Genomic DNA, 22,574 nt, shown 5'->3' with positions numbered 1-22,574 from the left:
GACAAGTTCATTAAAGTTATTGTCTTTGCTGATGATTTCAACGTTATAATGCGGAGCGAAGTAGAATTTGACTTACTGTTAACCATTTTTGAGTGCTACTCAAGGTATGCAAAGATCAAAATAAATTTTGAGAAGTCATCATATATGCGTTTGAATAAGGCTATGATAGGACCACAAAGAATAAAAGAAGCGGAAAATATGAAAATTCTAGGAGTTACATTCTATAAAAGCTGGTATCTCACAGTAGTTGCAAATTATGATTCGGTAATAAGTCATATAAAATCACTCTTGCAGAAACATAAAACAAGAAACATGAACCTTTATGAAAGATGTATGGTTTTAAATACCTTCATCTTATCAAAGCTTTGGTATATTGCTCAGGTTTTTCCGCCACTCAATCGACATATTGCTGAAATTAGAAAAATTTGTGGAAACTTTATCTGGAATGGTTTGATATTTAGAGTGGAAAGGAATCAACTTTATCTTGATTATTTCAAGGGAGGATTGAGATTAATTGATCCCGAGGCAAAAATGAAAGCGCTTTTCATAAAAAATTTACTCTATAATGAAGACATGAATGGAGACTTCTTAGAGGAAAACTATTTACTTCAATTAAGAACACCTCAAAGAATAACGAAAAATGCTCGAGAATGGATAGCAAACGCTATTGAAGTTAAATCTAGACCTCAGTTAAATTCAACAAAGTCATTATACGACTATTTTGTTGGTATGAACAATTCTGTACCAAAAATTGAAGAAAAAATCGATATTGATTGGCCGACATTATGGGAAAATTTAAATCACAATTTTATTTCTTTGAATGATCGTTCCAAAGTGTTCTGTTTTGTAAACAATTTGATAGCTACAGGAGAAAAACTCTATGCCTACAATGTTCGTAAAGCAGCAGTTTGTGATAAATGTGGAGGAGTAGATAATATAACTCACAGGCTTAAGGTTTGTCCAAATGCCAAAATTGTATGGCAATGGTGTAGTCAGATTATTCGGACACGAATGGGTTGTAACGTAGATGATTTAGAAGAGTTTCTTTCACAAACGATATGTTTGCGATCACAAAAACAGAAAGCTGCATTATGGTTGACATTACGCGTGATTTCGTTCAATTTAGCAGGATCCGTTCCTAATTTGTTTGTTTTTAAAAAGCAATTAAGAGAGCTAAGATGGAACAATCGAAAACTTTTTGTAAAACACTTTGGAAATAATTTGAACATATGTTGAATGAAAAGTACATAGTAATAAGGTTAAGATAAGGAAAAATGAACATGTAATCCAAGTATAAACTGTACCCTTTTCTAATATCAATAAAAAAAAAAAAAAAATCCTAGTTAAAGATGCGCCAGCTAAATTCTATCGACCATACTTACTTGACTGAAGGTGACGGCTGCGCCGGTACTGTGGAAATTCTTGGCGACCAGCTCCAACGGTGAGCAGGACAGAAAGGGCGAGCTAGCCGGGGGTGTGTTATACCCGCCTGCTGCGAACAGCGATTCCGTCACTGTGGAAGAAAAGAAACAGAAAAAAAGGTAGAAACGTCAACAAACGATGGGAATCAACCGTGGTATAACATAAATTAGATCTTGTGTGTTAACTGAGATTATTCTTAACTAGTGGTCCCGGCAAACTTCGTCTTGCCATCAAGTAGGCTGTTGAAAAACGCTTTTGATCGTCCCATATAAAATTACAGTTTCGTTCGCGCTCGTTTTTTCAACTTTCCCGGTGAATATCCTGGGATTTTTATACACACAAACACGTCGGAACCCTTGTCGAACAAAACTGAGAAATAATCGTTGAAATCCGTTGACCCGTTCGTAAGCCATTTCGTGACATACGAACACCATTCCATTTTTATTTATATAGATTTGTTTGATGTTTTTTTTAGGTTTCATCTTCGGACAAGGAATCAAAATAGATATTCCACGGAAGCAAGAGCAAGAGCGAACCCGAAAGATTACAAATTCGAAATATAAATAATAATAAATGTCGAAGTTTTCACTCTTCTGTCATTGGACGCGAAGTCGTTTGGCGGGATCGCAGAAGGCGTCGAGGAGAATAATATTTGCGAACCGGAGGCACGACGACAGCATGTTCGGGAGAGAATGCTGAAGTGGACAAAAAGCGAAATACCAGACCCGAACCGGAGGAGACCAGAAGATGGAGATTAGACTTGGTCGGCCGACCGACGGGTGAATCCAACGACGACGTTTGGAGACAGGGCTGGTAATTATATTTAGAAACTTGGTCACTTTCTTAATGCAAGTCACTAAAAAGTCCGTATTTTTATGGAAAGTTTCTAAAGTCTTTATCAAAATAAAGCCCCTTTTTTATGTCAATCATGATACAAAATTCTAGAGGCTTTAGAGAAGCCTTCTGAGACTTTTACGCGGCTGTAACACTTCACGCGACTGTGATTCTTCAGAAATTGCTGCATTGTTAGAAACTTTTTGGGAACGTTGTTACAACGCTTCGAACTTGGCATGTTAGTGTTACTATTGTCGATAGTATCATTTCCTACGTTAAGGCCCTCAGACGCTACCATCCCTGTGGAGAGGATATCCATTATACCCGGACGGACAGTGCGAAGGAAGGAAGGCTGGAACCTGTTTGGAAATGGGTCAACCGAACCGCACTAAACCGGCCGGCGCGCGAAGTGGTGCTATAGAGTGGCGGACAGACGAACATTAGCAGTCTCTGGTTCTGGCCTGACTGCAACAAACGTGTTGGGAAGTGGTCGTGCGAGGTTTGAGATTTTTTTTCATCAGTGCCTATCTCGTGGCCACATTGTCAATATGTTGCTGCTGTCGTGCCGGGTTCGTGCATTTTATATTTCTGCTGCTGGCAAAGCTCCGATTCCATTTTTCCACACGAGCAAATTCCGAGGAATTTGTAATAAATAGCTTAGTTTTTCGTACCGCTGCTGGCTCTTTTGTTCTATTTTTCTGTCATTCTTTGCAGAAAAGCCAGTTTTGCAAGTTTCAGCATTTCTCGGTTCGTTTTTTTTCCGCCAGGGAAGATTGATCAGCAGTAAATTTTGGCGCGTTTAAAGGAAGAAAGTCGTTAGTGTGCATTGGCAAAAATGTTGTTCTCGTTGATGTGAGACATCAATCAATAACTAGAATAGATCTTAGGGACTCAAAACACTTTGCGAAGACGAAATGACGTCTGTTTGTTTTTACTTGGCAACGGAGTGATTTTCAATCTAGTAGTCCCAAAAGTTTGACTTATGGTTGCCCCCGCAATTTGCGCATACAAACTTTTTGGTATCTTCCTTCACTGGAAAGACGGCCTTAGCGTGAGAGGAACCTCCACAAATCATACGTTTGGCATCCATGGGGCAATATTTGGTACCATGACCCCACTTTTGGCACCGACGGCACTGAGTGGGATTCGGGAAATTTCCTCCTGGTTTCCGGAAATGTTCCTATGTCACACGGACATCGAACATAAGTCTTGTTTATTCTATTATTCTAAAGCTTTAATATTATTTAGATCACTTTTCTTAAAGTGACCTAAATAATATTCTTCAGAAAGCCATTTCCGAAGAATGCCAGATTGGGTTCTCTTTTTCATAATGATTACTTGGACTGGGGAAAATCCAAGTAAATCATTTATTCCATTTTTGACCTCTTCAGGTGACTTATAGTCACTTGAAAGACCTTCAAAGATGACCCTGAACAAAAGTTTAGTTTTGTCGTCATAAGGAAAAAAAATGTGCTTATTTTATTCAAGATATTTGAGAAGTAGTTCACAATATTTGAGGGTTTCCGGCGTATTTCCTTTCGATTTATGAAGTTCAAGATTTCCTACCTAAGTCCACCAAATTCGGAAATACTGACCACGACTGGCGACACCTTTTGCTTCCCCGCTTGAATCGAACAGCTTTGGTCAGAGGCTGCTTTGATTTGCTGCTCGGAAAATTTGTCTAAAGAAATTGTTAATTTACAACGCCTACTATCGGCAAAACGATTTAGCTCAAACTTTCATATTAACTTCGTTGTGTTATAGTATAACGCAGATTTACTTTCGACCAGGCCCGACTCTGCGCCGGTTTGCTGATCTTGAAACCCGTGGTTGGTCGCGTGTTTTTCTTCCATGCTTTTTCCGATACCCTCACGGTGTCAAATTCCCTCCTCATCCATGTACGGAACACTATAGCCTGTCGCATCGCATCATCATTTCTGACGAGCTCACGAAGGAGCAGGCGAACCGAACCTAACAACTGCGGAGGACCCCCCTAGCCAAAGTTATTTTTCAATTAAATTTGATCTCCTTTCTGGGTTTCGAACCCGTGCGATGGCGACCATCAGAAATGCATTTCACCATGCTGGATGGACGTCTTGCTCTCCTGTCTCCTCAACCAGAAGCGAACAAAGATTGGACTTTTTCGTTCCTCAAGTTATGAGGGTGCATTCTTGTTTATAGGCTATCACCCTCATTTCCTATGACTGCCGAAGCCATACTCAAACGGACATATATGGGAATAAGGATTCAGTTCTCTAGCTCACGGTTCTATTTATCTTGCGGCCCACATCTCGGCACTCGGGATTCCCGGTTCATTATAAACGTTTAGGAGAGAGGAAATGGGAATCTTTACAAGTCCCTGCAAGAACGGCTCTGTTTACATTCACAACAGTGTAATAAAATTGAAAACGATACAAGCTGGCTAACCACCCGAACAGACGCAACGCTCCGGATCTCCTTGATAAATCCTGTAGCTTTTCCTTCCAAGAAATGATTACCTTTCCGTTTGCCGGACTCGTATTTGTCTTTGTTTCTGGCTCATTCCCTCTGTCCCGTTCGCACCCCTGCTTTCTGTCAGGGGTGTTTAGCCGAAATGCTTTTGTTTATCTTGTCCCGTATTCCACAAGAAAAGGTAGATTGCGTCGTTCCTAACAATAAAACCTTAAATTCTTATGACGAAGACAACACGTTAGGAAGATTGACAACTTTCAGATTTTGTTATCATAATTCCAAAAATCGTAGTCCTATGTCAACTTTTTAGATTAGAAATGTTTTCTATCCTTAAGCGAAGTATGCACTTTAACAGAAAAGTAATCGCCTATCTCGATGCGTGCGAAATTTCTTGCAAGAAATGCTCAAGAAAAGCAGTTTTCTTTGACCGCAGTACGCAGTCGAAAAGAAATGTCATTTCAAATGGAGCTCGTTGTAGACAATTTCTTGACCATTTCTTCTGCAGAAATTTTTACTTTTCTTGAGCAAAACAGCATACTTAGCTTTAAGCCTGATTCGCTGCTGACAAGTAATTTTTTGGCCTATCTTGATGCATGGAAAATTCCAGCAAGGAATCGATCAAGGAAGCGCTTTTTTCTGATCGCAGTACGCAGTTGAAAAGAACTGTCAGTTCAAACGGTAGTCGCTGTAGAAAATTTCTGCAAGGAATCGGCGAGAAATTTCTTTAGCGATTCCTGTTCAGCAGCAAATCAGGATTTACACTGTAAAATATAAGCACTGTTTAATCTTGACAATATCAAAGCTTTTGAATTCGACGTTGCATCGGGATTTCCGCTAGACGTTCCCAAAGGAAATCCAATCATCTTGAATCCTATCACATAGTACTCTATAAATTCTACCAGAGATCTTTTCAGGAAAAAATACCTCCAGAATTTTTATCATGTATTTCTCCATGAATTCCTCCAAAAGTTCACCAAGGAACTCTCTTGTCTATAATAACAGATTCGGAATTCACATCACATTTTGGTATTGCAATGTCTTTTGCTTCAACGATAGTTTTTGTTAAACTTTCAAGAGCATTGTCAATAAGTGTCAAAAATACCTTAAATTAGTTAAGAAATGTTAATCAAATCATTCATAGAAGGGTTTCCAGAATAGGAAAAACAAGTAGGGATATCAAAGTATTGTATTGAGAAATATCCTGAAGAGCAGTCGTCAAGTGAAAACCTACTGTTGTAATTTATTTGAGAATTGTTACACAAGCCATGTTTGGCGATGATTTCTCTTCATAATACCACAAATCGTAGTCCTATGTCAACTTTCTAGATGCGACAAAGTTTCCTATCCTTTCATTTCACTATCTTTGCTTATCAGTTAGTTACCGTTTCTCGGATAATAAGACGGTATGAGGACATATCGCCGGACATTGGCCTCCCCTCCCCCCTTGGATAGGCAAGAGTGACAACTTGTGTTTCTTGCTCGTGTCGGTCGGACTCCAATTTTGATCTGATCTAGCCCTGAAGCCGGTCTGGCGTGGTGGAATGGAAGGATAACATCAGAGTGGAGGAACCATGTCATCTTCATCTTGCGACTGGATCGATGGCCCATCTTCGGCACAAGGAGGGGTTATGAATCTCTCAAAACAATTGTGGTTTTGAATGTTCTTGAAGCATCTCAACTGTCTGTGGTTGAGCACTTGAGAGTGCGGCAGGAGGAAGGGACTGGGTTGTTGATATAAATTTTACAGATAGCATCTTTATCTCGGACCGTAAATCTGTTGGTTGGTTAGTGAGGAGACGAGTGGTCTGTTCTCAGCTGAAGGAGTTTTACCTAAAACCAACAGGTTTTTCCTCCACCCCTGGAGAGACGATGAGAAGAACAAAACATTCCGTACGAGAAGAATGGAATTAATAAGTGAATAGTTGCTAAGTTATGGTTTTAGATTATTGATTTATGGAAGAAAGCAATGCTGTGGTTGTCTGCCTGCGATTTTAATATTTGTGTTTCTTCTAAGTCGGACTTTTGCTAGGGACAAGTAATCCCACGGAGGATAATTGGTTTATGTTAAGTTTACTATCCTGTTAATTACTTTTACTTACTCAAAAATAGTTGGACAATCAACTTTCTCCAACATCAAAAATACCGTCGAATCAAATCCAAAAACTGCATCGATTCAGCAATCCTCTCAATTATAATATTAATAATAGGTTACTAAGGGGCCTATTTTGTAAATCGAATAGATTCATGTGACTCGTCTGTATTCATTATCGATCAAAGCAAGCATGCATATTTCAGATGTCACCCGTCGACTCCCATAGTAATGCAGTCACATAGAGTGACAACTGTCGAAAAACTCGGGTGACAGAGCTGAGTCGATCGATTTTTTCGGTCGACAGTGACTCCAATCGAGTCATTTTGATCGACTCGACTTATAAAATAGACCCCTAAACCCCTGTCCCAATTTTAGTGCCAAACGCTTAAATTTAAGCTAGGTATGCTGTTCCGCTCAAGAAAAGTAAAAATTTCTGCGCAAGAAATGGTCAAGAAATTTTCCACAATGAGCTCCATTTGAATGGATCATCAAAATAACCAAAACGGTCGTAATGGAAAGCATAGATAGCGCCACCGTAGCCTTGTGCGTTTGACAGAACAGCAATGCTGTCACAATGTTAAATCAGGTTAAATCCCATATACAGTGGCGCCTTTGTTTTGATGCGGTGAGCACTGACAAAAACTACATTCAATGATCCACTGACAGTTGACATCCTTTTTTGAACTGCGTACTGCGATCGAAGAAAAATGGTTTTACTTGCAAGAAATTGCCCACGCATAGAGATAGGATATTACTTTTCTGTTGAAGTGCATACTTCGCTTTAGGCCAAAAACACATGTTTACTCAATTTTTAATGTATTTCGTTTGTTTAAGTCCAAAACGTCCCCCAAGTTGCCAAAATCAAGAGATTCACACCACAAACAAACAGTTAACACGCTCACGTTGCTGTCCATTAGATCATCTTTTAATGTGATTTAAAATACCAGTGTCCTTGTATTTGTCTGCGTTTGCACCTTATCAATAGAATCTACATAGATTTTCAGTCGGAAATTTCTGAAATGATGGCAGAATCTTGACAGCCGAACGTAAGGCCATCGAAAGATGGAAGCAGCACTTCGATAAACAACTGAATAGTGTCAAAAGCACAATCAATGAGTACGTCAAGATAACGGAGCAAATATCTAATTAAGTGGACGATTGAAACCATGCATGTTATGGATGCAGTGCTAAATAACAATACAGCAGCTGATATTAGATGATATCGGAGCTAAACTAATCAAGATGTTTGCACCGGCTGTTAGACTCCATCTAGAAAACTGAACAGCTACCGGAGGAGTAATATGCCTCATCCATAAGAAAGGCGTCGAGAGAGAACTTTCGAACGATGTGGCATACAAAGTGTTATCATCTTCCTTCGTGTATCTCCTGTGTGAACGAGTTCATAGTAACTTCTTCGGCTTCGTTGATAGGCGGTCTTTACTTTACGGCAAATCCTTAAGAAATGCTGTGAATACCAGGTCAAAAAGCACCTCGTTTTCGAAATTAAATCGCTATGAAGAATCATGGACAAGAACAGCGTTTTAGTGAAGTTCACAAAACAAATATGAGCGACGACGGCAAAACTGTGTGAAGATTTCAGGCTAACGCCCCATTTTGTTTGAATCCCGTCGTACACTACGACTAGGGGAAGAACTATTGTGGCTATTGTTCAATATTACATTAGATGGTGTTATGTGGATAGTCGGGCACAGGCAAAAAACGATTTTCAACAGATTCAGTCAATTAGTTTGCTTTGCGGATGACATCAACATTAGAGAGTGGACGTTTGAAATGATGGTAATTGAATCTGAACCGGAAAGAAATTTCACTAACGTATTTCATAGGTATCCTATTCTCAAGTCGAAGTATTCATAACAAGTAAAACTAGCTCACGTCCTCGTAAATCATAGCTAATTACTTACGAATACAACTCCACTCAGCTCCATAAAAGTCTAAGATAATCAATTAGCCAACTTTAAAATTCAACTCGATACCTATCGCTTCCTGAAATTTCCACGCTCCACGTCCCGATAAGCACCCACACCGGATGAGACGACACGTGTGCTGATTTAGCTCATATTTCCTGACTGCCTGCCTGCGGATCGATACAATCGCAACCCGGCCCTGGGAGTTAATGACCTAATTAAGCGACGCCGGGTCCCCTTGTTTCGCAACCCCGAATGAAAATTTTAAACCTCTCACTCCGCTTCTGGACTCCTGCCCTCCTTGATGATGATGAGCGAAGCCTCTCTAAAATATTCCATCTAATGGGAAAAGTTGGTAAAATGCCCAGTCATGGGAGTTGGTGTGGTGGGAGAGTTTGACGAAGGCACTGCCCCACTTCACTTACGCCCTCTCCGAAATAGAATAGAACACCACCAGTACAAGCAGCAGTCCCGATGGAAATTGTCCAAAACACGCGCACTCTTCGACGTGATGAGGAGACAAATTTCCTGAATATATAACTACAATTTGATGTACAAATTTATTGCCTCTTCCATGCAGCCAGCAGCCAGTCCCCCGAAAAGAGTCGAACCCGATCCGGCCGGCCACAGTTCCAGGGACCACCACCACCACCAATCGACTCTATCGCATTTTAATGACGTCGTATGAGTAAAATACAGAGTTTGGCCTCCCCTCTAGAGCTCTCTCTCTCTCTCTCTCTCTCTCTCTCTCTCTCTAGGCCAGGCATGGCCAACCTTTTTGAACCGCGGGCCAAATCGCAGGAACAATTTTGTATGGTAGGAGACATTTTTCAATACATAATGCTTGAAATCTAAGAAAAGTCAGTAAATGAATCAAATTTATTTTGGAGAAATGAGACATCGAAAAACACATATTTTTTCTCAGTATCCTGCTATATAGTGTGAGAGATTTTTTTTTTGAAATCATGTGATTGTCTAATCCAGGATATCTTTAAGTAGCAATCCTGGATTTTTGAACCCTTTGAGAATAATACACAGAATTTTATAACTAGCATACTCATAATTCTGCCAAAAATAGGAGAATTTACTTTTTCTTGGCAGTCTAAGCCGATGTTGCTCTTATTTTGTATATTTTCCCTGCCATCGGCGGACAAATTACGTGTTTGTCTGTTTACATTTATGCGCTGCTCAATTCTCTATCGATATTTTTCTCCCTACCGTTTATTTATTAGGCTCATGCGGTTTCTAAAACCTTTACGGAGCCGATCATCAATGGAACAATACATTAGAATTATAAAAAAAAAAAACATCAATTTTACTCAACTATCTATTGCCCTTTCGAGAACTTTTCCTCGGCGGGGCGGGGTCGACTGATCCTGAAATGCCAATAACAAGTCGTCATCGGAGACCTCCGGTGGCAGGTCGAATACACGAACGTATTCAATATTTCGACCTGCAATCACCATGGAAACTTGCACTGAATTTCCGGATGCATATTTGAAATGTTGCGGTTCCGAGTTTTTCCGCAGGGCTTCTAGCATTGCGGACTCTGACTTAGGTGTCGGCCAGGGTAGACGCGTCACGCGAGGCGGCGCGAAAATCCTTTGGAGTTTGACATTTCATTATTAATAATTCTTATTCCTTCCCGTGCAATTTTCGCTTCGCTTCGCAATTCGCGTCTACTCTGGCCGCGCCCTTATACTTGATGCATATGCTGCGATTTTCCGTTAGCTTGTAGACGGTTTCTACATCTAATACATCAGCGTGTATCTGCTTCATGAACTCGGCAATCTTAATCCATGACGGTCGTGGGGCATCGATCGAGAAACGAAACTCGACCGTGTTGATAAAAATCTCACACATGCTGAACGATGTTGTGTATCTGTTTGCACAGCAAGACAGTGAGAGTGACTTCCGAACTTGAAATGTTTTAGGCGATTAGCTTTCCTTTTATTAAATCAGTGATATAGAAGCGAATAAAATATGTGTCCACTAGTGCCATTAAGGTGATTTCTGAAGTAATAAGTTTCCAGACGAATAGGTCTCATTTAGTTCTTCAACTTTGTCAAAGACACCAACTTTGTGTGCAATCATTATATTGAGATAAGCAAATAATATGTTTACCTACTAGCGCCACCTTGAGAGAGTTTTCCAAACTACTATGTTTCTGGGCGAATAGATCCCACCCAAGTAACATTGGTAGCTGAATAACAGCATTTTCAGCTAAAATACTATTCATATAGCTTATTTTAGCTTGAATAAACTGTTATTCAGCTAACAATGTTACTTGGTCATTTAGTTGAATACTTTTGTCGAAGACACCAATGAGATACAACATTACTCGACTGAGATATAAAAAATAATAACTAGTGCCATCTTGTGAGTATTTTTCGAACTCATAATGTTTTATGCAAATAGGTCTCATTTAGTTGTTCAACTTTGTCCAAGACACCAATTTTGTGTCTCATCTTGGGAGCGTTTATGGAAATTATAAGGTTTAATGCGAATAGGAATCATTTAGTTGTCCAACTTTGTCGAAGACACCAATTTTGTATATCATAACTGGACTGAGATACAAGCAAATAAAAACTCTGCCCACTAGCGCCATGTTGTTAAAGTTTTCCGAACTAATAAGTTTTCGAGCGAATAGATGTTGAACACATTTGTCGAAGACACCAACGTTATATCTCATCACAGAAATGAGATATAACCAATTGAAATGTCCGACCATAAGCGCCGTCTTGTGAGTGTGTACCTAACCTTTTTATTTTTAAGATATTTTCTCTAAAAGTACTGTCCTATTTATAGGACGCTGGGCGTTCCCGGCCTCTGTCCTATTTTTAGGACGCTGGGTGGATATGGGTTAAACCAAGTAATGTGGCAAAATATCAAAAACCGAAAAAAAATGTTTTTTGGACTCAAGCCAATAAAAAATTGAATAAACATGTGTTTCTGGAATAAACTTATACTCTACACACCTATAATTTTCAAGATTTCTAAGAAATCTCAACAATGGAGCAGTTCGATAATCTTAAACAACGTAGTGTGGTAAATTTTACCCAGCAGTTCAGCTATTGACCGTGGAATCTTCTCAGTTAATAACTGTGGAAGTGCTCATAAGAACACTAATCTGAGAAGCAGGCTTTGTCCCAGTTGGGACGTAACGCCAGAAAAAAGATGTTGATTTGCGCTACACTTTTGAACAGCTAGCAAAGAATTTTTGTTCAAAAATATTGCTGCATTTTGAAGAATTTTGAAAATAAAATAAAGAACATTTTCCTTCCCGAGGGCAAAGCAGTCCCTGGAAATCTCTTAGAGTTTGCAAATTGTTACGGGATTCTAACATAAATTAATTTATATTAATTAATTTGATATTTATTTATTTGAGCAAATTCAAAAGTAGAGAGGACACAATACACTTTGACAGAATGTACTTAGGGCCCTTAAAGCCCTATCTCAATTTTACCTAGTACCAAACCTTTGAGCTTTCATCAGAAATACACGATTTCTCAATTTTCTAATGTTTTGTATTGGTATAAGCAAGGGAGGAACTGGCTGCTCTTTACTGCTACCCCAACGTGTCGCTGATTTTGAAAAGTAAACCACCATACAAAATTACGACCAAATAATGGTGAAGGCGTAATCAATTTTCTCGAAAACATCTATTTCGGGAATCAAACCGAATTTGTTGATTAAATTGTTTTGCATTGCAGTAGCACGTAGCAGTCTTCTAAGATCATCCTTCTGCTCCAAGATTCAAACAAGCATGCTTTGAACTTATCTCAGTGATCGGGATCCTTTTGATTCCTGATTTTTCAATCTCAGCGTGCGTGATTCGTGCAAGGAATCAATCCCAGGATTGAATCCCTGTCATTGAGCATAAAAATATAGCCAAGCAAACGAATGAAATGAATATAAAATGCTCTCCATCTGGAATATGATTTTTACACGTTTTATAAAGAATTAGGTCAAACCTAGGGACAGACGGGATTACCGAGGGGAGACGAAGTATTATGGAAGGCAATAACATCAAGTCCTAATGTTGGCTATAGCCACTCGTTGTGAAGCGAATAGAGTGAAAGATTTGAACATCACAACATTATTTTTTCTAAATCCAGACATGCTTACATTTAATGAGAATAGCGACATTGAACTCCCAAGTCGGATTGTCAATGACCTGAAACAAAGCTATCAAAAATTGTTGCAAGACTTCCAATCCAGGAACCAACTGTACATGCAGACATCATTCAGACTCATCTCAAGTGTCCTGTCAGACATAAATTTACAATAAACGCTCAAGAAATATCAATGCTAACTCGATCCAATTCTGCTAGCTAACAATCGATCAAGGATTGAATCCTGGGATTCAATCCTCTTATACACGTGGCAGGATTCATTGCATGCCTAGATTTAAACAAAAGATGCGCGCGAAATAAATCTTGCCTGGCACGTAGCAAATAAGTGCTTGCCAACAATATCTTTCAAGTGCATTGATTACCTGTAATTTTGCGAATAATAATTTTCACTTTTCCGCGCTAAGCTTTTTAAAACTGGTTCTGGACTTAGGTTGGCGGCTTTTCAATTTTACTCCCATTTGACAGCCGCCCTCCATTCTTGGGTATATGTCGTAACAACAAATGTTTTTTGAGTTTACATCATACCCCTTGATTTAAACTCATATTTTGAGTGATTTATGTTTTCCGTGTATCTTCCGAAATGTTAGAAAGGAATGAAGATCGCAGAAGGCTGTGCGCGCAAACGGATGCGTTTTTAAATTCGTTGTCACATTACTGTCGGTTCCGCGTTATTTTCGAATCGACCAATGATAGAACAAAATGGTTGATTGTTAAAATACGTTTTGCGCTTTTTTGGTGAATTATCTCTATACAGGAGTTGAAAAATGGGAGTTGATCACGACAAAATTTCCAGTAATACCGTATGGGCGTGTCTGTGTGACTAAAGTGAAAAGGTGTTGGAAGTGCTTCGAATTGTTGGGTCGACAGCGTCGTAGTAATCTTGAAAAAAATTGGTGGGATTGGTCTGATCCTTAAGACCCAAACGCAATGATAGCGGAACAGCAACGACAACGGAAAGCGTCACCGGTTCGCCAGCATGAATCACATAATCTCGACTAAGCTATCAACGAACTAAATTGAACCAACACTGAGTCGACATACATGTTATAGTTCATGCTGGCGAACCGGTTCCGCTTTCCGTTGCCGTTCCGCTACCATTGCGTTTGGGCCTTTATTGTTGCCCTAATAAACTAAATACGTGCTAGTTCCAAAGATCTTTGGATTTGGAAGTGTGTTTGTATTATTATTATCCATTTGATAAATAAAGGCTATAGCTATTTGTAATAGCATCAAAAAGTATTTCAGAAAAATATCTTCCATAATATCACTGCCGAACAATTGATCTTAGTTGGATTACACACACACCTCCCGAAGTGTTAGTAAGAATAATTGTTAAAAAGCCAAACCCCGGCGAACGTCACATGATCTAAATTTTCAAGGTTCAAATTTCAAAAAAAAATTAAAATTTATTTATGAATTATACTCTTACATGCTCTTCGAATTATTAAATATAAGATTTGTAAATTGTAGGGCCCTATTGCTTCTGCCCGTGCGTTGATTTGGGACTTATTTCTGGTCTGGTTTTTAGACAAAATCGATGCTTTCTTCATAATTTGAGAAGTAGAGACAGCTGGGAAGTTAGGAAAGATCAATTGTTGAATATTTTAAAGAGATTTGCAAATACATCTAAACATTCTAAGAGGAATCCGGCAAAATTGGATTTTTATAAGACATATTCCTGGGAATTAACTCATACTTAGTAAGCAGAACCAGCAGAACTAGCCTTTTGGTCACCAATCTCGATTATATTACAGAAATAATCTATAGATTGAATTTAATTGCTGAGAAGATAAACTGAATATTACTACAGAAATAAGTGAGCAGGTCTTTGAACAAGCATTGAAAGCGAAATGCATTTCAGGTTTTTATAGGGGACAAATTCAGAATTTTCATTGAAAAGACAAGACAGTCCGTTAAGATCCTTAAAACGGTACTGTCCATTACCATAAACAGCCTTCCAAATGCTTGATATGCTTACTATTCCCCGCCTATACCCGTAACGCTGGTAGATCACCTTTTCGTGGTGCGTTACGGGATAAGATCTGCCAATTTGAACCCTAGTCTCATCTTGTTTGTTGAGGTAGGGTAATATGTTTTGGTAATTCAAGGATTTACGGTACAAGTACCTTGTTACTGGCAACAGTTTCGGAAATGAATCTATTTACCTAGAAGATGGTTAAAGACTCGGAGTTGGTCAGTCCCGAGAGTACACTTGAAGCCAGGATAACAATCATGTGTATTAACTCAACAAGAACTGTTGATACTGGTAATTCAAGGACTCACGTGAATTCTAATTATTAAACAAATTTTCTTGCTTGATTCACTTTTGCTGCTAGTACAAAGCCCCTTTTTCTAGTATTTTTTCTGGGACCAAACTAAAAGCGAAACAAGGATGGGACTCTAGAGTTCCGTTGCATGGTCAAATATCAGTAGTACCGATTTGGTTTCTCAGAAATTAAATCGATTATGTTTGCTAAGGGGCGTGCCTTCGGTGATAATTCTCTATGAAGAGTGTAAATAGCGGGACCTTTTCATCACATTCTATTTTTATCAATCTCTGAGGGATCAAAACAAGAACTGTACAGAAATCAATGCTTCATTACCTATCAATGGAAATGGAGTAATGAGACATGCACTATACACTAAGGATGCGGGTAATGCCTCAGTAGATCTAAATAATGGTCGCAGTGGCGCATCCGAACAGAGAAAACAAATCCCCCGCCTACCCCTACCAGGCTAACACATTAACCTGAAACTAAAACAATTGGCCTTGGTATATTTTTACTTCAAGTTTGTAGGATATTCAACGGACCAAACATAAAAAGAATCCTCAAACCCTCTCCGGGACGCACAAAATGAAGACGGATGTGTCCCGCGAGCCGTACGTTGAGCAACCCCGCTCTAGGCTCGTCATACCGATTGAAATACGACTCTGGGCGATGTATGGCTAGTTGATGCAGCAACAGCAGCAGCAAAACTGTTTGCATAGATTAAACATTCCATTTAAATGCAGCTGAATTCATAATAATAATAATAAAAAGGCTTGCATGGCTTCCACGGGGACGATGACTACATATCATAATGACGGTGACTTATAACTTGTGAGCGAGCGTTGGTGGTGTCGTAGTTTATGCCTATAGTTGCGTTTAGAAGTTGTTGGCTCGGGATGATGATGTGACTAGAATAGAACATGACTTGTCGGCGCTGAAGGTACTTTACTTGGTCTAGGGTGCGTAGGCCGACTCGTCATGTACCTACCTCTCCTAGTTACCTATTAAGTTTAGATCGAAAAGACAATGAATCTAGCGGACTAATGGATAGAGACCCACGCATCGTGCCATGTGAACTATGAGCTGGAATAGCATTCAGGGAAGCTATCTTGGAGGGAGCAAATGGGAACACTTCTAGTGGTTCCAATTGTCGGCACGTGCAATTGTTGGTCGGCATAGGTCAAGCAGACATGTGCAATCAAATGCAGACGTAGGCTTGAACAAATGAGTTGATTGTGCGGTTGGAAACCTGGGAAAATATAATTCGGATCCATACACAATGCATGTTTGCTAATATGAATGCACCAAATAATATTCGATTCAAATCATCTCAATATTTCTAGGTCAATTTGGTCATGATGGGTCAAAAAGTTCTGAATCTATGGTATTTTTAATGTTTCCTAAAATGAACAAAATCCAAACGGCGGTTTCGTCCAAGGATGAAATTGCTAATGTAGATAATTGCATCGAAATGAGTAATCAGTTCGATGCTTTTGCTAAATTTTCCGAACATCAAATCGAAGCCAATCTAGCCAATCCTGAAAACTTAACCAAAAAATGAATGGGTCCATGATATAGTTTCTAGGTATCCAAAACGGATCATAATTTAAGGCGACCTTTAGCGTGATGAAATCCCAAGGGTGCTTGTCCTTCTGTCTTATCTGGTAAAGATAGTAGACCCACAACAGTAAGTCAGTGACATCCCCGCATATTTGATTCATGAAATGCATCGTATAGCAATAGTCTGGACTTGAATCGACGCCAATCCAATGATAATGTTCTGCTTCTTCTGAGAGTTCCTTTACTTCCAAATCTACGATGTGGCTTCTAGTATCCCTCCAGCTAGAGAGGTGCACAGAGAAATAAAATCGATTTATTATTCATCCCACGTGCCCCCTCTGGTCTGGACGATTCCACGACGAAGAAACGATCTCGGCAGCTCAGCAGTAGCTCTAGACTAAAGGTACCGTGACCAACCGAGTTAAATCCAAAGTCTATCTTTCCCGAAGGAAGGAAGTATGGAAATTTTAAAGTTTGACATTCCGGCTGCATCTATGATAAACTGCCCAACGCAACGTCTCGGTAGGAAATGCATACAACATACAACTTCTGCCTGCACACAGCGTATGCACTCTCTGTATTTGTGCATCGTGTGTAATCGCATTTAAATTGAAATCTGGATGAAAAACGCCACTGGTCGATGCGCTGCCTGGATGTGAACCTGGGTTTTAATCTGTGGGACAGGCGGCTGGATGTTTACCTCCCTGAGGGGCAACGGGATGTCGGCGGGCCACCGCAGCCGCCGTCGAGTCGGTTTGGGACTACTGACCAACTATGGTCGATGCATGTGCAATAGGAATCTCCGCTCGTTTCGGAGCACAGGACGGCTATTTGGCATCGTATTTTCATTTACTGAAGTTGGTTTGTTTGAGGGTACAGTACTAAACAGAATAAAATAAACTTTTAGCTGTTTTTTTTTTCGTACAAATTGGGCAAGTATGGAGGCCTGGATCTCAGCTGATAGCGATCCGATTGACCTTAACCCTTTTATGCTTATTTTTTTATTCGTAATCGAAATGATAGTTTTCGTTATCTTAAATCGATCTAAGCAAATTCTAGATTTTTTTGTTATTCATTAGTTTTTGAATATTTTTTTTATTTTTCTATTTATTTTCTCATGAACAAATTTTTAATTTTCAATTTTTTCTTTCTTTAAATTTTATCGTTTTCCTACGCCTCTTTTGGTTACTGATGTTTATCAATAATAAAAATTTCAGTTTGTACGGTACTTATAAAAATTAAATTTCAATCAATTTTAAATTTCAAATCTGCGTTAAAAATTTTAGGTCAATCGGAGCACAAGAAACCAAGATTGAAGTTTCCAAACTTGACCATTTTGTATGGAAAAACTGTCCATATGCGTACTTTATTTTGTCCAGTACTGTATGCATACCTGGGGACGCTTAGATTTCTCACAAGCTCAACCGTCCAACATTGACATCGTGGTTGGACGGGGAGTGGGGGGTGATTTAAAACACAAACACAGCTCGTCGTCGCACCCACTCGAGAAATATACGCCGGAGTTAGGTAAGGGGCACCCAGTAGATTATAAATGTAAATTAGACGAAGAATGCATTCCATGACACGTTCTCGGGGCCAAACATTGGCCGTTTGTTCGGAATACTTATGCAAGTCCTGCTGTGACTGGTTCACCCAAAAAAGAGAGGAGCTATGATTTTGATCTTGCTCCATGCACTTCACATGCTGTGAAGTTGTAGACAATGATGATTTTGGGGCATTGATTAGTTGTGGGGCTCGTCTTTCGTATTCAGTTTTTCGATAGAGTTCGGCTAGTTGAGTCTCATGCTATGCAGCAAGCGATTGCTGTATGACTTGGTGATTGTTCTCGCATTTTTTGCAAGAATTTTCTATTGTCTAATCCTGACGAATGTAACGAATTTCATTTTACTTCTTCTGATAGAATTCTGTAAGAGGGTTATGCAAATTTATTCTAATTCATATTCAAATGTAAATTATCCCTTACTGATGACATAGCAGACTAGAAATCACCACAAATTATAACTTCCAACCAACTTCTCTTGACTGTACCTGTCCCATGCCGAGTTAACCTTATCAAAACAATGCAACATATCCGAGAGGCAAAGTTTAAACTATTAATTTAACCGTCACTCTATACCACCCCCACTTTGATATGTTTCTTCCCACTCCCCTCGCATAATAATTATAATAATGGCGATGATTGCGCTCCCGGTCGTTTATATGTATGAATGCCCCAGCACGCAAAATTTTCGAGCCTCAAATTTATGCTAACGTCACGACGACACACCCCACCCTACCCAACCAAACCGAGCTTAGGACAGGACCGACAACGCGCGTTGGCAAAACCACGGAAATCAAATCGAAAAACTATTCCAGTTTTGTTTCAATCTCCCACTCGTCCGCGTCGTGTCGCCCCTCTACGACGAATGCGTGATAGTGGTAGCGAGCGAGTCCCGGAAGTGGTCATTTAATAGCATCCCCGCCCATCCGCCACGACGATGTGAACCATCATCGTCAGAACAGAAGGACTGCGATATGCGGTCAAAGTCAAACCTATCAAGCGAGGAGCATTTTTGCTTCGATTATGAAACAATGTGAAATTTGATATTTCATTTGATGTTTCGTGCGAGGCTTTTACTTTTCCTCTGCCCATGATTATTTGTGTTGCCATTTTTTGCGTCTTTCAACTGTACCTTCCAAAATATATTGTATTTCTTAATATTAATTAAATTAGGCTTAATAGTGCCTAGTTTCGCTTGTGTCTGTTAATCATACGATTAAGTTAAAAAACATTATGTTTTCGTGTAAATATTTTCGATTTGTAATCTGTTCTGAACATATATTAAAGGACTCAAATTGATTTCGGCTCCGATATGCCTAGTGGCGCTTGAGCCTGTTAAACAAACGATTCAGGGCAATAAAATATCAGTAAATCTGACCAAAAGATAGTAATTTAGAAATGATCATCGGAAAAAAACATTTCCGATGACTTTTCTCACGACTTATTAGCATTCGCAATATTTAAATGTCAAAGTCATGTGACATTCATGACATTTAACAGCACTGATACGATTATGTAAAACAAACTATGCTTTTGTTCGAATGAATCTTTCCAATCTGTAATCAATTTCGAATTATCTGTGTGAAAATTTCTACACTGAGAATTCTCCATATTTGTGTATTTTGAACCTATTTTGAGTCTCCTCTTTCATTCGCTTACTCCATTGTTAACCAAGAGCGAAAGACAAAACATTCTAAAAACGAAACGTTGGCGCGTTAACTCAACATTGAGTGAATGGCAAAGAATTGAAAATTGAGTGAATTTAACTACCAATGGATCATTGAAATAATCAAAACGGCCGCTATGGAAAGCCACCGTAGCTTTGTGTGTTTAACAGAACAGCAATGCTGTCACAATGTTAAATCCCATATACAGTGAGGCCTTTGTTTTGATGCGGTGAACACTGACAAAAACTACTTTCAATGATCCATTGAGTGAAAAGAACTTACAACCTTAAATTGTCTCATCGACATCAGCAAAATACGAACACATGAACCTATAGTAGCACAATTTCAAATTTATGTTCCTATAGAAACGTTAGTTTCACGGCGTGGGCAAAACACAAACGTTTTTTTCAAAACTTTAATTTTTCTTTTAAAAAAATGATCAAAAACTTCCGATGTACAAAGCATCTGCAGATGTATCTCAATATAGTCAATAGTCATGCCATTGCCCACACGATCCATTTAGGCTACTGCAAGAGTTTTCCAGAAATTCCTACGAAAAAAGATATTTTTTATTGAACAGTTTAGTAATAGCTTCAACAAGAATTCGTTCTGACATTTTTGGAAATTTGATTTGATTAATCTTCTAGAAGTTTTCTAAGAAAAATTTGGCAGGTTTAAAGGAGATTTACGAAGAGCTAATTTGTGATAAAATAAAAGTATGCATTTTTAGACTATTTACAGTATTTGTAAAGATCTTTCTATTAAACCTCAGGAGAAAATATTTGCTAAGATTTCGTGGGTATTGCTGTGTAGTGTGAAAACACTATGCGATTAGATTTACCACAAGAAATACGGTGTCAAAGATGGCTTTTCTTTGTTAGGTTCGTAGTGATGTAGTTAATCTTTACTGAGCGTCCTTTGATCGATTTTGATTACCGCATTTAAAACTCTTCCAGTCAAGATTTGCATCTCAAAATCAAACAGCAATATATTCCCAATTACGATTCTGATATTCCTCAAAACTCTTCAAAATGATATTTTCCAATATATTGATTCTCACAATTTAGGTATTTCCTCAATTCCTCTTAAAACAGTTCTACGCGTTCTTACAAAAATCTTGCATAAAATTATCCTTGCTTGTTGCCGGAATTTTCCTTAGATTTGGCCACTTTCTTGAGAACATCACATCCCCGGAATATGCCAGTAGGTAGCCAATGTCGCAAGATGTCATTCAAATGTTGTTATGCAAAACGATGAAATTTGGTGTGCCGCAAGGAAGGTTTCAGAATTATTCTAGAAGTGACCACTTCCCTGAGGGCACCAAATCCCTGGAATATGCCAGTAGATAGTCAATGTCGCCAGAAGCCATTAAAATATCTTCTATTGAACTTCTTTTGCCAAAACTTGAAGTTTGATGTGTCGCAAGAAAAATTTCAGAATAATTTTAAGGGTGGCCACATCCCTGGAGATGCCATCCCCCTTTACCAGGGATTCTTGGGTATCCTGGACCAACTGTCTGCCCCCTAGACGATGAGAATCAATCTTAAATTATGGTTGACCAATTTTAGATCAACCAGAAAATCGAAAATCACATATATGTGTCACATAATTGGCTTGTAGAGCTATAGGAGGATCGTTCATCCATGGCAAAGTTTCCAGGACTTCAAGAACTTGTTCAGGAGCCTCCGGAAGGCCAAAATATGTCTATTCTGAAAATATAAGTAAAGCATTACTAATTCAGCATGATTTGCCTCTAGAAAACTATGATTTTTTGTTGTCATATAATCAAGGTTAATTGAAATAGGGTCCTAAAGCCCTGTCCCAATTTTAGTGCCAAACGCTTAAGTTTAGGTCAAAAACATATGTTTACTCAATTTTCTAATGTTGTCCGATGGTTTAAGTCCAAAAAACATTTTTTAATTTTTTGTTTAAATTTTGTCACACCCTTTGGTTTAAACTCAAATTTTGGGTGTATTTTGTTTTCCGTGTCCCTTCCGAAATGTCAGAAAGGAACAACCCCGGTGTTAAAAAGTTGAACCCCTGTGGTATTTTTGTCGACTAAGCGAACGTCAAACATGATCTCAAGTGTCAAGGTTCATTTATGGACCCAAATTTTAAATTAAAGTTTCAATATGATGTATCCGTTATTTGAGCGGGAAAAATTGCTAAAGTAGTTGCAGTAACATGCTCTTTGGTGTTATTAAATGAAAACAAGATTTCATTAAACATTTTAGGACCCTATTATGCCTTATGCCACACCTACATTCGCACCCAGAAAAAGGGGAAGGGTCAAGAAGTTATCCCGGGTACATCATCTTCTAGCCCCTCTTTTTCCCTTGAAATAGCTTCAAAAATTCGGTAACTCGGTTGGCTAGAACGAGTTATTTAAAGCTCGAAAATCTCGTCCCTGGATTTCAAGGACTAAGAAGCCAAGAAAACATCTAAGTTTTCTAAATATATTTATATAGGCAAATTTTCTTCCGAATTTCATTCACTAAGAATTGGATGAGGAAGTTTTTTTTAACTTTTTGAACGTTGTATGTATGTTTCTTAAAAAGATGAATGCACTTCTAAATAATGTATATAACAATCAGTGAAAAAAAGTTATAATGTTGCATGTTATAAGTTATACGACATATCCGCGGTAACTTGAAGT

At 38.8% G+C, this 22,574-nt stretch overlaps 1 protein-coding gene and 1 pseudogene across 6 annotated transcripts in view; one reads left to right on the top strand and one right to left on the bottom strand.

Annotated features, from left to right (window-relative positions):
- The window catches only part of LOC110677849 (mucin-5AC-like), a 250,795-nt gene that overhangs the window by 57,485 nt on the left and 170,736 nt on the right, over window positions 1-22,574 (bottom strand). For all 6 annotated transcript variants that reach the window (XM_021849543.1, XM_021849538.1, XM_021849540.1 and 3 more), the window contains one exon: window positions 1,383-1,513. In XM_021849543.1, the coding sequence (XP_021705235.1) occupies window positions 1,383-1,513 (131 nt within the window). The remainder of the gene's footprint in view (window positions 1-1,382; window positions 1,514-22,574) is intronic.
- Window positions 1-22,574, top strand: part of LOC110678101 — a 101,715-nt pseudogene that overhangs the window by 9,908 nt on the left and 69,233 nt on the right.

This window comes from Aedes aegypti, chromosome 3 (assembly GCF_002204515.2).
Source record: "Aedes aegypti strain LVP_AGWG chromosome 3, AaegL5.0 Primary Assembly, whole genome shotgun sequence".
NCBI classification, from domain to species: domain Eukaryota; kingdom Metazoa; phylum Arthropoda; class Insecta; order Diptera; family Culicidae; genus Aedes; species Aedes aegypti.
Note: the sequence above shows the minus strand (reverse complement) of the source record. Positions and strands in the feature narration are given on the sequence as shown.